Source organism: Phalacrocorax aristotelis, chromosome 9, assembly GCF_949628215.1.
Source record: "Phalacrocorax aristotelis chromosome 9, bGulAri2.1, whole genome shotgun sequence".
Classification (NCBI taxonomy): Eukaryota; Metazoa; Chordata; class Aves; order Suliformes; family Phalacrocoracidae; genus Phalacrocorax; species Phalacrocorax aristotelis.
The window spans coordinates 29800659-29814709 of record NC_134284.1 but is presented as its reverse complement, the minus strand read 5'-3'; the positions used below and the strand labels follow the sequence as shown (position 1 = coordinate 29814709).

General features: G+C 42.9%; 1 protein-coding gene across 3 annotated transcripts in view; it reads left to right on the top strand.

Moving 5' to 3' along the window:
- BRF1 (BRF1 general transcription factor IIIB subunit) overlaps positions 1–14051 on the top strand; it is a 175899-nt gene that overhangs the window by 113977 nt on the left and 47871 nt on the right. For all 3 annotated transcript variants that reach the window (XM_075104105.1, XM_075104103.1, XM_075104104.1), the window contains one exon: positions 12824–12885. In XM_075104105.1, the coding sequence (XP_074960206.1) occupies positions 12824–12885 (62 nt within the window). The remainder of the gene's footprint in view (positions 1–12823; positions 12886–14051) is intronic.

Sequence of the window (14051 nt, the reverse complement as noted above, 5' to 3'; positions counted from 1 at the left end):
GGCTGATCCATCAATAATTATGTAGTAATAAAGCAACTGTGTAAAAATGGCACCTATGTGCTGAACAGATTGGTTTGCAGAGCCACTGACAAAAAGATGAATGTTTATTACATTTTACTACTTTTGGTTCTGCAGATGCAATACAGCTATTTTCTTTTTGGCGTAAGTGTCATGAAAAGTAATTTCCAATTGTGGAATGTTTATGATAATAAGGATGTATAACTAGGGAGAGCCCAGACTGACTTTCAAATACCAGCACGAGCCTGCAATGCTGGTAATTTAGAAAAAAATAGACAAAGAACTTTTTTTTTTTTTTGCCTAAGAAATATTTTAGACAATTGCTGGGACAGAACAGACAGGGAACCCTACAATGTCATGTAGTTATGCTTCTGAATTAATTGCTACCGTATTAATTCTTGATTCCCCAAAATTTGGCAAGCTTCCTCATCCTCCTTGCTGCGTCCAAAGTTTTCTACTTCTAATTTTGCTACAATATGGAGAAAATTGTAGTGTCTAAAAATAACACGAAAGCCTGAAATTGTTCTTGTTTCAAATGCCAGTATAATTAAGGCTGTGATTTAGATGACTTTGTGTTGTTCAAATCTGTCCTCTTCTTTTGGTCAAACCGTGGAATAGCGTAGTCTGTAAGTTTTCATGGCAGGTAGGTGCGCAGCCAGTTCGGTCCATCGAGCTGACTGGCTGCAGTGTCACTGCAGAGATGACATTGTCTCTTGGTGGCAGCTGAGAAACACCTTAAGAATTAAACTTGTGTGGATGCAGATGTTGGGATCCCTGCCTCTGCAGCCCCCGGCACAGCCTCCTGGTACTCCTTCGTTGCCTTTCCCCGCGGGGGTGCCGGTGGGTACGGATGCCTTGGCACAGCCGTGCTGACTGCCTGTCAGAGGTCTCCTAGCTATAAGGTGTTTCCATCAACTTGCAAACCTCTTCAGGGCAAAGGCCAAAAGTCGTTGGTTCTCCACTGTCACTGCCAGAAATAGTGATTTGGCCTTATTTTGGGTCTGTTACACCCGATTTAGAGTGAGGGGTGTATTTGGTCCTGCTCGAGTGGCATAGCTCTAGCTTCACCCCTTGTTCCCCGGGGGCGACGGCAGGGTTGAGGTCCACGTGCCTGGTTTGTCTCAGCAGGAGGTGAGGAGATATTCCACAGACCAGTTTGCTGCCACAGCCCTGAAGTCTTTGTGGCAACACGTAGCTACATCAGCAAATGCTTTCAACCCGGGTCATTCATTTCAGCTGGCAGCCGCTGACAGTAATGTTCCTTTGCTTGGCTTTATTTTAGCATTTAAAGATTTTTATGTTGATTTTGATGGCATGAAGAGAATTGGATGGGAGTGTTTTGTCTGGACTTTAGTATTCTCTGCTTTATCTTGCTGGTAAGATTCAAAATCTTACTCTTTCAGGAGACAGGGTTTTTTGTCTGTGCACTTCATCCGTCCCTTCTGTCAGCCCATTATTCTGAGCTCATTTCACTGCACAGTTAATGATGCTTAAGTCTGCTGTAGAGAGAGTTTACCTAGTTAAAACTAACATAAAGAACAATCCGTCCTAGTCTTATCTAAAGAAGTAAAAGAAATAAAGAAATAAAATATAAACTTCAATTCCATAGGAAAGGATAATAGGTCTGAATTTGAAATAATGATCTGGTGGGTTGGGTTTAGTTTTGTAATGAAATAGTAAAAAGTTATCCAAAGCTTATTTTCAGGAGATAACTTTGTTTTAGCTAATTCAAAATAAACGTTACTGATTTCAAAGAAATCAATATTGCATTTAATGCTGAATGTGTTTAAATGAATTGGTACATGAAATGCACATCCCTCTCTCCAAATGGGCTGCAGACACATAGTCATGTTTCTGAGAATTGGTGCCATAATACAGTTTGTTATCATGAACTTAAATTAAGCCTCATGGGAAAGCATCGTTATTCAGTTAATTAAAGAACAACTTTGATACTATGCCATATGCTGTAAAATAAAATGGGTGCATGGCAGAAAGAGTCACGAATCCTTTTAGTGTATGTGAGACTGAGCCGTGATTTGTGACTTTCTTCTTGCCTGTGCAATACCGTGTGAAGTAGAGACCTAATATACTTAAATAATTAATTACAGGTAATGGGATGTGGGACCTTATCTTTTCCAGTGCTCTCTTTGCAAGATATTACCAGTCTACCTGGTTTTCGAGGCTTACTAAGATCTTTCCAAACTCATCACCTCGCCCTGCATTTAATCAACTTTTAAAGAGGGTCTTTCGTGTGCCTGTGCCCCAGAGAATGCCAGATTGGCGAGAAACTGTAAAATCAGCAATACGTAACCTAGCTAAAATGATATATTAAATATAGCCCTGTTACTATATAAACTTTACATACAACAGTCAGATGTTGAGATTAATCAGAATGACAGGCTGTACAAGCATATGGCTGGCCTTTCTGATAGCCATTAGCTTGAAAGGCTGGCTTTGAAACAGGCTCCATTATTTATAGGTGAATCATGCTGCTGGGCTTTGTTGGGAAAAGGTTATTTCTCAGCTCCACCAAAGCCTCCTGTGCACGGAAGTGCCTTTTTCCACCATTCCTGGAGAATAAGACAAATTATTCTCCAGGAACTTCTCCACAACTTTCTTCTTTTGGAAAGCTGTGGTGTCGGAGGGCATTCCAGCACTGTAATGATGGATCTCAAGCATATGGAGTACACATGCTAATTATGCTGTGCTTACGGTTCAGTCTATCCAAATGCCAAGGCATTGGGGCCTCAGAGCTGCTGCAGGCAAAATGTTAAAATCCTTCACTGTCTACTGCGCATCTGGGCAAAGGTTCGCTGCAGTCCCTAAAACATCTGGGGAGAGGAGGAGGGAACACATGTGTGTCCTCTTTAGGAGTTTGCTGCAGTACATGTGCTGTCTGCGGCAGGATTGTGCTGCAGTTTGGCCAGATGACCAAGGGAGCTTGCCATGCTCTGCTGTCACCTGGAGCCACCCAAGTAACGCGTGTACTTTGCAGAGATCTGTATATGCTTCATATAGTTGCTTGAATGGATGTAAAAATGCCCTGGTCCCTGGCGCAGGGCTCATATGTGAGCTCTGTTTGGGTTCAGAGCAAGATAGAGAAGTACTTTACCACCTACCTGTTTCTCAGCCTTTAGGCATGGCCAGAGACAAAAAGATAGCACTTCATCTAGCAAGAAAGAGCACAACCTCTGTGATTTTTATTTAAAAGGATAGCCTCTGCTGGCTGTGGCCATCTGTTGCATAATGGACTGCTCTTAGCACAGATCTGCATTTCTGTAGCTGCTACCTTTTAAGAATCCAAATCCATGCCAGGTTTGTAAATCCCAACTGGTGGTCCTGATTGCTGAACCAGAGTCAGGGTCTTACATGTGTGATCTCTCTCTGCTCCATTCCTCTGATAGTCCTGGTGGTGTGAAATGCTGCCTGGTAGCTGCTCTGAATCCATCCCCCATCCACACAGACTGGGGGTCTCTGCCTTTGGGCAGGGTTCCCACCTAACTGCTTCATTTAAAAAGCTTTTGCTTTTTGCAGGGAAGCTTCTGCTCTTGCTGGTTATTCTGCTAGAGTAATAATAAATAATAAGAATAAGAATAATAAACTTGTACCTTCTCTTTCCTCTCCCCATCTCTGTAATTCCCTGCTTGCTATTTCTCATTAGCAATGAAGGAAGGAAGAAGCTGGGTAACAAAATGAGAAATTTCTTACCTGATAATTTTCTTTCAGTTAACAGCTTCTCACCATTCAGCCACCCCGGACAGCACACTAAATGGCCAGGATAAAAATTGATTTTTTTTCTCTCTAAATAAAGACTCAGGTATATAATTTAATACACTATATTGTGGTGTTGTCTTAATAGTAATAATTGCCTGCTGAAGCATTTCTGTCGTCTGGGTGGCTTCTGGTGGCTGGTGCTGAGCTTGTCACCAGATCTACCATAGACCACCTGAACCTCAAAGGAGGGGGTAGAAGTTAGCCCACCTTTGCTGAGAGAAGGTAAAGGTGATTAGAAGAAAATTGGAAGTGGAAAGTTCAACTCATTCGTCTTTCTTACTCGTCTGGGTGAGTTATTTTGCTAGGCTATTTTTAACCTGGAGCAGCTCTTTGCTCCAGACCACAATGCTTGGAGCAAGAGGAAGACTGCTTCTTTAATGGGAGAGCTGACATAGGCCAGGTTGACATGGATGAGAGTCCATGGCCTCTGGATGCCCCGCGCTGGCTCGTGTGCCTGTCCCAGAGGCGGGGAGTTGTTGGGTAGGAGTGCAGGGGTAAGTGTGGTACCTCTGACAGGGCAAGAGATGTGCCAGAGTTAGGCTGGGCTCAGGTTTGCACTCCCTCATGATAGTTCAACCATTTGTACTTCTGCTAAAGGAAAATTGCTTTAATTTTGGGGTCATCATCTGAGCCAACCTTGACTTCCCAGTGATATCCTAGGAAAATAAGTTAGCTTTGCTTTTGAGTTCCAGTCAGTCAAATGAGCCTTAAAATGTTGTATTGCAAGTCTCCTCAAATTTTTCCTCTGCCTTTGTAGCTTGAGAACTGTGTCTGTATATATGGCTATATATATTTAAATCTTTTTCCTGGTGGAACAGGATTTGATTCATTATTAAAAATTTATATATAAATAATCCAAGCAAAATTCTAAGATTTGCTTCTAAGTTCTCAGCAGTGCAGAACTCCCCGTCTTATTTTATTTGGTGCGGGGAGGGCAGCACGTTAGAGGAGTAGATTTACTTCTCAATAAAACCTATGTCCTTCTGCTGGGGTGGCTGAGCGCCAGCCAGGCAAGGATCCTGGGCTTGCAGGGATGGACAGCAGAACGTTTAGCGCCCACAGCAAGACCTGGCTACTTAACCGGCAAGCTGCAGTTACAGAAATGATGCTTCAGCACTTAAACATTAAACCAGCTGTTCCCTTTATGGCTGGCTCGGGTGTAAAGTGCTCCTGCTGTTTTACATAGTGGTCTGGCAGCATGGGGAAAGTGAGCTGGAGGCTGATCTGAGCCCGGCTGCCTTTGGTGTCGGCTCTCCAGGGCGTTGTACAGCCCTCACCCTCTGCAAGAGATACGGCGGCACTTTGCACTTGTGGGGTTTGGAGAGGGGAACTGATTAAGATGCTGGTCAGTTCTTCTCCCTGGCCTCTCCCTTTATATAAACTGTTACTGTTGGAAACCCCTGCAGAGATTTAAAAAAATGCAGAAAATACAGGCCAGAAGGCACCAAAAAGAAGGAAGGGTGGGGGAAGGGAAGGGAAAGGAGAGAAAAGATGCCAAGAACAGCATAAAAGGCAAAGGAGGAAAATAGAGCAGGGAATTGGTGATCGGTTGGAAAACAGCAATAAGTGGGGGAAATCTGTCTTTATAGTCTCCATTTTAAAAACTTTTGAGTTCATAACTACTCAGGCAGGAGGGGGTGAACATGTGGATGAGCGCTGAGGTGTGAGTGTTGCACCTTTGGCAGGAGCGCTGTGATCGGTCTTGGCGTTGTTACGTGCAGAAATCATGAGTTGGAGAAGACTTGTGTCTGTGCACGGGAGCTGGTGCCATTTCTGGGCTTTGGACCTGAAAAATGTCATTTGTGGTAACTAATTAGTAAGTTTCTGGGTGCGTATTTGTCAAGTTGATCATTGATGGTTATTGGTTTCATCAGCAAAAAGTAGCTTTTTTCATATTGTTCAGAGCAGCTGGCCTCTGAGCAGTTGGCCATAGCAGCAGGGTTGTGAGCTTAAAAAAGAATAAGTTGCACCAGGTAGGTTGCATAAAGGATGCTCTTTTTCACTGTTTTGAAAAGGTGTTGTGGGGACACAAACGTTATTCCGGAAGAGGAACATCTGCTGCTGGTTTTGAGGACAGTGTCAAGATGTTCTTCAGTTCAAAAGCTTAACTTTCAGCTGTATTTATTTTGGGAGGTTGAAAGGATTTTTTTCTTAAGGGCTTTTTATATTGCTATGTAGTTCAATAAGGACAGGCTTACCTTTTCAAAGAAGAATCTTCAGAATCAGAAAGGCATTGTTTATTGCTGGACTATTTTTGTAGTACCTGCTTTAAAAAACATATGTATTGCAGGGAGGATGTCTGGAAAGAATGGAGTGATTGACTGGTTTTCTGATGAATTAGTGCTTAAGATAACAAATTTCCATGTCTGTTAGACTAGTGGCATAACCTTTAACTGGATATAAAATGTGTGGATGCGGTTTGGTTAGATCCATCCTGGACTGCGAGGTGAAACAATAGCATTTGTTTCAGTGTGGATGTGCTGCCAGAAAAGCAGCAGGGTTGGTGGTTTGTGGTTTTTTTTTTTTCAAAACTGAAATTTATTTTATAAAAAAATTTGTTCAGTATCTAATAAAAGTTCTATGAGAGATGACTGACTGTAGGAAAAGCTCTTCTCAAAATTCATTCCCATATATCATTAAGCACACAAATTTGAAATTCTGTTCCTGCAATGGGATAATTGTTCTGCGACCGCTGTACGAAGGCGGCTTACGCGGGAAGGCCGTCAGTCAGCTGCTGCGGGGGAGACGTAACGCCGGGAGCTTGAATCTTAGTGTGAGGAAAGAGAGATGCAGGCACTTAGTAAAGACGGGTTTGTAGTTCTGTGCCAGGTTAAGGCCAAATCTTGTAGGAAAACCTCCTTCTGCCTGCAGCGATGTGGACAAGCCCGATGTAGTGGCTGCAAACTGGCCGGGGCTGATCCTGGCTGTTGTTCCTCTTTGCTTTGTGAGAAAGTCCTATTTTCAACACAGAGGAGCAAGTAAAGAGCTAATGAGCTTGTACATCCCTGCTTTTGTACAGGCTTGCCTTGCACAGCCACTCTCTCACGCTTGCAATAGTAGGGTATGTAGCAGATATGTGGAATTTCTGTGTTTTTATTAGATTGTGTCTTTGCCTTTTTTGCTTTTCATTTGCATCTGTTTGGGCTTTGCCTCTACGCTTATAGTCCAGGCGTGAGGAGCTGGCTGGTGGGTGGTTTGCAGTGCCAGGGCTATGTGTCCTGGTGCCGCCGGGCAGCCCGGCGCCGGCCGGGGATGCCTCCCGCCATCCCTCACAGGCAGGAACAAACGTTTCTGGGAAGAAGGGGCCTCACTCTGCATGGCGCGGTGTGTTTGCTTTCTCTGAAGGAGCTAGCAGGCTGGAAACTTGGCTTCGGCTAGAGAGGACCCCTTAACCTTGCCTTGGCAGAAGGAAATAATAAAGTGACAGACTTCATTTATCTTTCTGCTGTATGCGTGGCCTTGTGTGCTCTGTATGCCGTCAGACCTAGATCCTGGTGTCGAATTGGCACTATGAAGGAGTAGGCCGTGATTTTTCAAGGTGGCTTCAGGTACAGTAAAATAAAAAATTTTCACTTAAATATGAGCGTACATGTCATGCATTTTGTGACCTTATTTTGTCAGTAAGTGCAATTAATTTTGCTCTGTCCTTATGTTTTTGTGGTGTACTTTTGTTGTGATGGCACATGATGATATTGCCAAAGGTGAGCGAGGGCAACCCAAGCCCTTGGGAGCCACGGGGTGTGTGCTGGGGGGCACGGCAGGGCCCGCTGGGATTGCACAAAGAGGCGCCTTATCTGGAGCAATGAGATCAGCAACAGCTTAAAACTGCCGAGATAACCTCCCAGCCTGCTCCAGAGGCTCCTAACCCCATATTAATAAAATTCGCAGTGTACCCCGCTCATATGGGCCCGCGGACTCTGCGCACTCCTTGACACACGGCAGGTGCATTTGCACACCCATCGATCCTTGTATACAGCACTTCATGCCACGCTGCTGCTGCAGCAGCATTTTTACATCCATTTCTCTTCCCTACCTGACGCTACGGCACTTTGTCTGCCCTGCACCGCTGCCGCTCCCCTCCCAGTTACCCATGCTAAATGACTGTTCTCTTCATGCTCCTCGGTAAATCAGTTATCTTCCCCTCCAGATGGGTTCTTCTCCCCTCTGATCAGCTAATCAATTATGTTCTGGTGCGGTTGTGCAGTGCCTTTTTTGACGCTAAGCTACCGCTTTCCCTTCACTCTCCTTGCAGCCCCCAAAGTGGCACTGGCACCGCTCGTCAGATTTAGCTGCAAAAGTGTTTCTGCCCCATTGGGTTCCTCTGACGATCCGCGGGAGCTTTCTGTGGCTCTGGTTGGCTTTAATCCCTCCCTGGAGAGCAACAATCAATCCTGCTACTTCTGATGCCCCGGGCTCAGGTCACTCGGTTTGTTGCTTAAGGATTTTTGTTAGTGAAAATGCCTCTCCCAACTATTTTCAGATTTTGTTGTGTGCTAGCCCCAAAGTATTTCTTAAATGGTCTGGTGTTGTGCTGAATAGATGGAAGGGTTCTTTGTTTAAACACTCTTTCGGCTCTCTGCTACGAAATGGTGTGACAGAGGGTGTGTTTGCTGTATGGGACCAGAGCACCAAGTGCCTTCTATTATATCTGCTCTGGAGGATTTCCTGGGAAGTGTTCAGCCTCCATTTCTGTCTGTAAGGAAATCCTCTTATCTGGGCAGAGCAATAAATAGTGCTGCCTCCTGTAATAGAAACAGAAAAACACATTCTTCACATGGCTGTTTTTAAAAATGTGGGGTTTAAAGTATATCGGTTGGAATGATTCTTCTGTAATAAATCCCCATAATAGCGTGCTATGTATACATTTAACTAGCTGCACAGAGGTAGAGGGAGGGGGAGATGGTGTGTTAAAAAAGGGTTTAGGGTGCATTTAGTAATGACAAGAACAGTAAATAATCCTACAGGTTTACAAACCTAATCCCCAATGTCTGATTGTAGCCCTCGCGTCTACTAGAGTCGGTTAGAGAGACGTTAAAAGGCTGTAAAGAAAGGGCTTTTGGGGGTTTTTATTTTTAAATATTGGGGAAGCTGGCTGGGTGACTGATGGTGTTAACTGGCATGGATGGAGTTGATTTGGGACCTTGATGGAAAGCTCTAGAAGTGCCCATCCTCCTCCGCTTGCCACAGGGATGGTAGGTGAGGATGGAGTAGGCTGCTCCTTGCTGCCTTGCTCTACGCCTTTCACGATGGTTATTTCATTTAAGAACTGGATTTGGGGGAGGGGGAGTTGTTGTTTTTAACACCCAACTTATTTTCTGCCTCTGCCCTGCAGTAAAGTGGTTGTTTTTCTTAACAGAAGAAATCCGTGATGTCTAAGAGCCATGCCATGTGACGCTACTGCTTTTAAATAAGCTTTTAAGATGTTGGACCAGATGTTGGCCACATCTGTGTTTTTATTTCGTTGAACATTTCATTTGAGCCCTTTTATTAAAAGAGAAAATGATCATTTAGAAATTATTTTGAAAAGTTTAGCAGCTGGGAAGATCTTTCTGGTATATAAAAAAGCAAGGGGTTTACTTTCCGTGCCCTGGAGTGAGCTGTATAACATCAAGCAGACGGATATTTATGGCTGGTAGGGTCTACTCCTGTTAGAAACGATTGCTGTGGAAATTTTCAGATCAAAACGGATGTATTCTGTTTTGAATTGGCATTCTGTAACAAAGCATGTCTTTTTTTTCCCAGTGAAAGCATTAAGGTTTGAAGGCACCTTCTCTTCTGAAAAACACCTTGCATTTAATGAATGCCTATCACCTTGGCAGGAAAAAAGGGCGACTTGCAGGCAGAGGGATATCCTACAATTACTCCCTGTACTGCCATTATGGGGTCTAAGAAATGCTTGTTACGTATAACTTGCTTCTGGATCCTTCTCTGCAATTTACCACTTGGAGAATGAGTTTTCCATCCCCATTGCTAATTGATCCAATGAGAGAAACTGGCACCTAATTCAGTAACAAGTTATATTTAAAATGACATGTGAAATTGTTCATGGTGCCTGAAATTACATCATTTTCAGTCTGGCATATTAGGGCAGTATAAGGGAACAGACACCTACTGTACTGTGACATATTAAATTTTAAACCTCTGATCCAAAAATATAGCAGGGTATAGGAGGAGTGAGGTGCTTAATGATGAAGAAAAGCAGTGGCAGCTTGATTTCAGTGGGATATTTTTATTGTTCTTAAGATGCTGTGGCAGTTTTTACAACAGATAATTTTGGGGTGCAGTTTTATGTAGTTGAGCAGTCACTTGAGTCGTTCTGTCACTACTTTCAAATTTTTATTTTCTGGCCTGCGATTTTCAGAACTTAGCAGTGATTTTTAAGGTTGTCTCCCTTTTTCTTTGTCCCTAATTTCAAGCCTGTGTAGATAGTTGAGATTTTAGTTTTAGTGCAACGAATATGGAAAAAAAAAAATAGAAGTCTTTTATTCGCTCAGATAAACCAGATTGAAAGTTGGTTTTTTTCCCCCAAAACCTTGGGGAAACAAAAGGTAGATAACACAAAGAAGGGGGAGGCCATCCCCCCTTCCGTCCTACAACTTGGAGGTCAAAGTGCTTGGCCAGAATATGGGAGACTCATTTTGAGTCCCATTTCTGCACAAACTCCGGTCCTAGGACACAGGTTATTCTGGCCTGGGCAGAATAGCTCTGCTGTTGAGCTGTTTTATTTTGTGTAATGAAACATTTCTTGGACCCAGGTCGACAGTCTCCTGGGAAGGTGTCTCAGACACTAGACTACAGTATTTACACCTTTTCTTAGTGAATATTTAAGCATTTTGCTTGCTGGAAGTCTATATCTCTGTTCCAGCAAGAGAGACGTTTAGTGCTGTTTTGCAGTGTACCCTGGACTCCCATGGGGGATGCCGCGTAGGGTGACTCCTCTCTGCGCTTTGCATGATTACAGTTTGCTAAAAAAAAATTCCAGTGAGTTATATTAAAGAGGCAGCAAACCACCAGGGTGTATTTTGTCACCTGCTTTTCCTCTCTAGCCTTGAGCCAGGGCATGCTTTGCCATGCCCTTAGGTCGCATCCCTGCCTGCCTGGTGGCGGGGTGCCTGCACGAGGAGCTGGTGGCCCTGGTGCAGAAAGTTCTGATCTTACTCCTCTGTAGAGAGATCAGACCAGAAGAAAAGCGTATGTACTGAACAATTATATTGTTATTATATTTTACAGTTCTAAATTATTTTGGGGTAAAAAGGTTGTAAAGTAAATTTGGTGCCTGGGTCTAAGGTACAGTTAATTTCTAAATGAAGAGGAATGAGGAATGTTCCTTAAGGCCTTTTTAGTTATATTAACATCAGATTACCTGAATTGGTAAAGTTGATATTACATTTATGAGACAATCTCAGAAGCAAATCAAAGCACAGTGTTATGCAGTTCTTTGCAAGAGGACATTTTCTTTGGGGTGAAACCTGTTTTGCCTATGACTTGGTATGGAAAGAGTTAAAAACCTTCTGTTGATTGTTTAAGGCGGATTTTGAAAAGACATTTGTCAGTGCTCGGGGTCTGATATCAGTAAATCCCCGTTGAGTTGAGCAGCCAGATCCTTCGCACCACCTCAAGAAGTGCAGCCTTTTTTCCTAACTAGTTGTTTTGGTTGGATTCCTGACACTGATTTCACACACTTCAGGCAACTGGTTTAAATGCCTGAGTTTTGCCAAGCAGAGCATGGTTTGTACCTTCTGGGAATATTCATAATTCCTTCCTCTGCTTGTCATCACCATTTGGTGCTCCTTAAGCCTCAAGGGTCCGCGTTACCATAACCTGCTATTGGATCAAAGAGCTGCAGCTGCCTTTCCCCTCTGCCGATCCAGCACCATGCTGCTCAGGAGCTGTGCCCTGCAAGAAAGCACCAGGCTGGGGAATCAAACCATTCAAAGGTCTGGGTTTGTGGGGGGCACATCCCCAGGACTGGGGACCAGGAACCACGACGATGCCAAGCTGTTCTGCACCATTTCAGTTTTAATTTGTTATTGCAGATTGTCGAAACTTAATTTGTTTATTTTTTCTGCAAGTAAACGGGTTAGGTCATCCCTTGTCTGGTCGTGATTATATGTAATGGAGATGACCAAGATTGCTTCATTCCCTAGCATAAGTCTCTGTTGAATAATTTATTTTCTTCTCTACCTGGACTACATTAATAGTGTATTACTACTGTACATTAATGTGATGTGGAAAATCAGGTTTTGCTGCTGTAAATTGTGCCAGTCCCAAATTAGGTCTCAGTTCTGTGCTGTTATGCTTTTTAATGGATATAATATTAAAAAATGTGTTTTCACAGAAGTCTTAATAAATACAAAACTAGAAAAATTACAGTGAAATAGTAATTACAGAAAGCCATTATTGTTTAATATTTATCTAGACCCTTCCATAGCTTTTAAAAGTTATTTTAAAATTTGGAAATGCTTTAATAGTTCCCATTTTACAGACAGAAAAACTAATACACATCTTTTTACAGAACTGCTGTGAAGTAAGTGGTTCAAATGATGATAGATCAGAATCAAGAAGGAAGCCATGTTATGACTGTCAGCATGATGTGTTATTCACTGGTCAACGCTGCTTCCCTGAAAACAGAAAATATTTTCTAAGTCATAATTTACGGATGAATCGTTGACCTGTAGGCTCTGACAGAGAAATTCATGTTCATCTTCCTAAACTGTTTTCCCCAGCTTCCTGCTGAACATTCATGGCTGTAAATTAAAATGGAAAAAAAAGGGGAACTGGAAGCGGTCGGCAGATTTTTAGTAGTGAAGAGGGCCAATTGCTGAATTTTAAATGAATTCCATGCGGTTCATTTGTGCGTGCAAGTACCCCCGTATCGAAAATACTCTGCAACATGTTAAACCTCCTGGATGAACACAGAAGGATGCAAATCTCTGAAGAATGATCATTAAGTGTTACTTTATCGTAGAACTTGAATTGTGATTGATATTGAACAAACATCCACCTAATTAAAATGTGTTCTTTTCTGTAGGTGAGAATACAGGAGACGGTGAATTAGATCTGAGTGGGATCGATGACAGCGAAATAGATCGGGTAAGGTGCCCTCTTATCCTGGGTCTCTCTGCATTTGGATATCTGAGAAAGAAAAATTATTCTTATCTGGTTTATCCTCTCCCCTCACTGCCTCTTCGCTCTGATCTATAGAGAGGTTCAAGTGATCTCAATGATCTGAGATGAAAAGCACACAAGCCTGTGAATTTGGTGTTCCTTGCCCAAGTTATATATATATACACACACAAGACTGCTGCTGCTTGCTCTTACCATGCTGGAATAATTATGTTTTAGAATGTCTTTTATTCTGAAGAAGAACTTTTAAAAGTTTGGTGGAGCTCTAAATTCATTATTTAATTAAGATATATTCAACATAGGAGGCTGCCATGGAAACTGAACTGTAAAACCAGCATGTACAGCTTCTGTGTTCTTTCAAAGATTTCTGTAACATTTTCTGGATTTATTATTATTTGTGTGGCAGTGAAAGATACTCTTTATTATATAGCCTGAATATGACAGACGGCTGTGGAAAACAGCTTGTTGAATGCCACACAGTGGGTCAACACGTGAACACGTGGCAGAGTCCGGCTCTCCTGTCTGAGCCTGCTGCCTCTCCAGCTGCCACGCTGGTTTAAAGTGTAATTTGAACAGATAACACCAATGCTCAAAGCTACTTTTGGGGTACAAAATCATTGAGAGCGATGAGGTTGCATATGGATTACTGATCTGCAGAATGTTAATTGGCGATGGACGAAGGAGCAGGAAAATGCTCATCTTGACTCCAGCCGTGAAGCAGGTTTTGCTAGGCTGGGTGTTAGGAGGGGTCTTGTGAATCGAGTGGATGTGGTATGGAGGGACTGGAGAGGCTGAAGGTTTTCAGTATAGCAGGTGCATAATTTAAACAAATACAGGGGAAGAACTGGCACATTTTCTCCTCCTCCTAGACTGTGATGAGGTCATAACTCTGCTTTTATGACCTCATGTTCATTTCCATGGCAATAGACTGTAACATTGTAAGCTCAATATTATGAACTCTCTAAAATCATCGGAAGGATGAATAACTGAGCTAGGAGGAAGCGAGTTTTACTATTACAGCTCACCTTTAATAGAAGCAGATGAAAGAGTGAAAATATTGGTCTGATGAACCAGGACTTGCACAGCTGTTTGCTCACCTTGTTCGCCCTCAGAGGAAGGGCTCCTCACTGCAT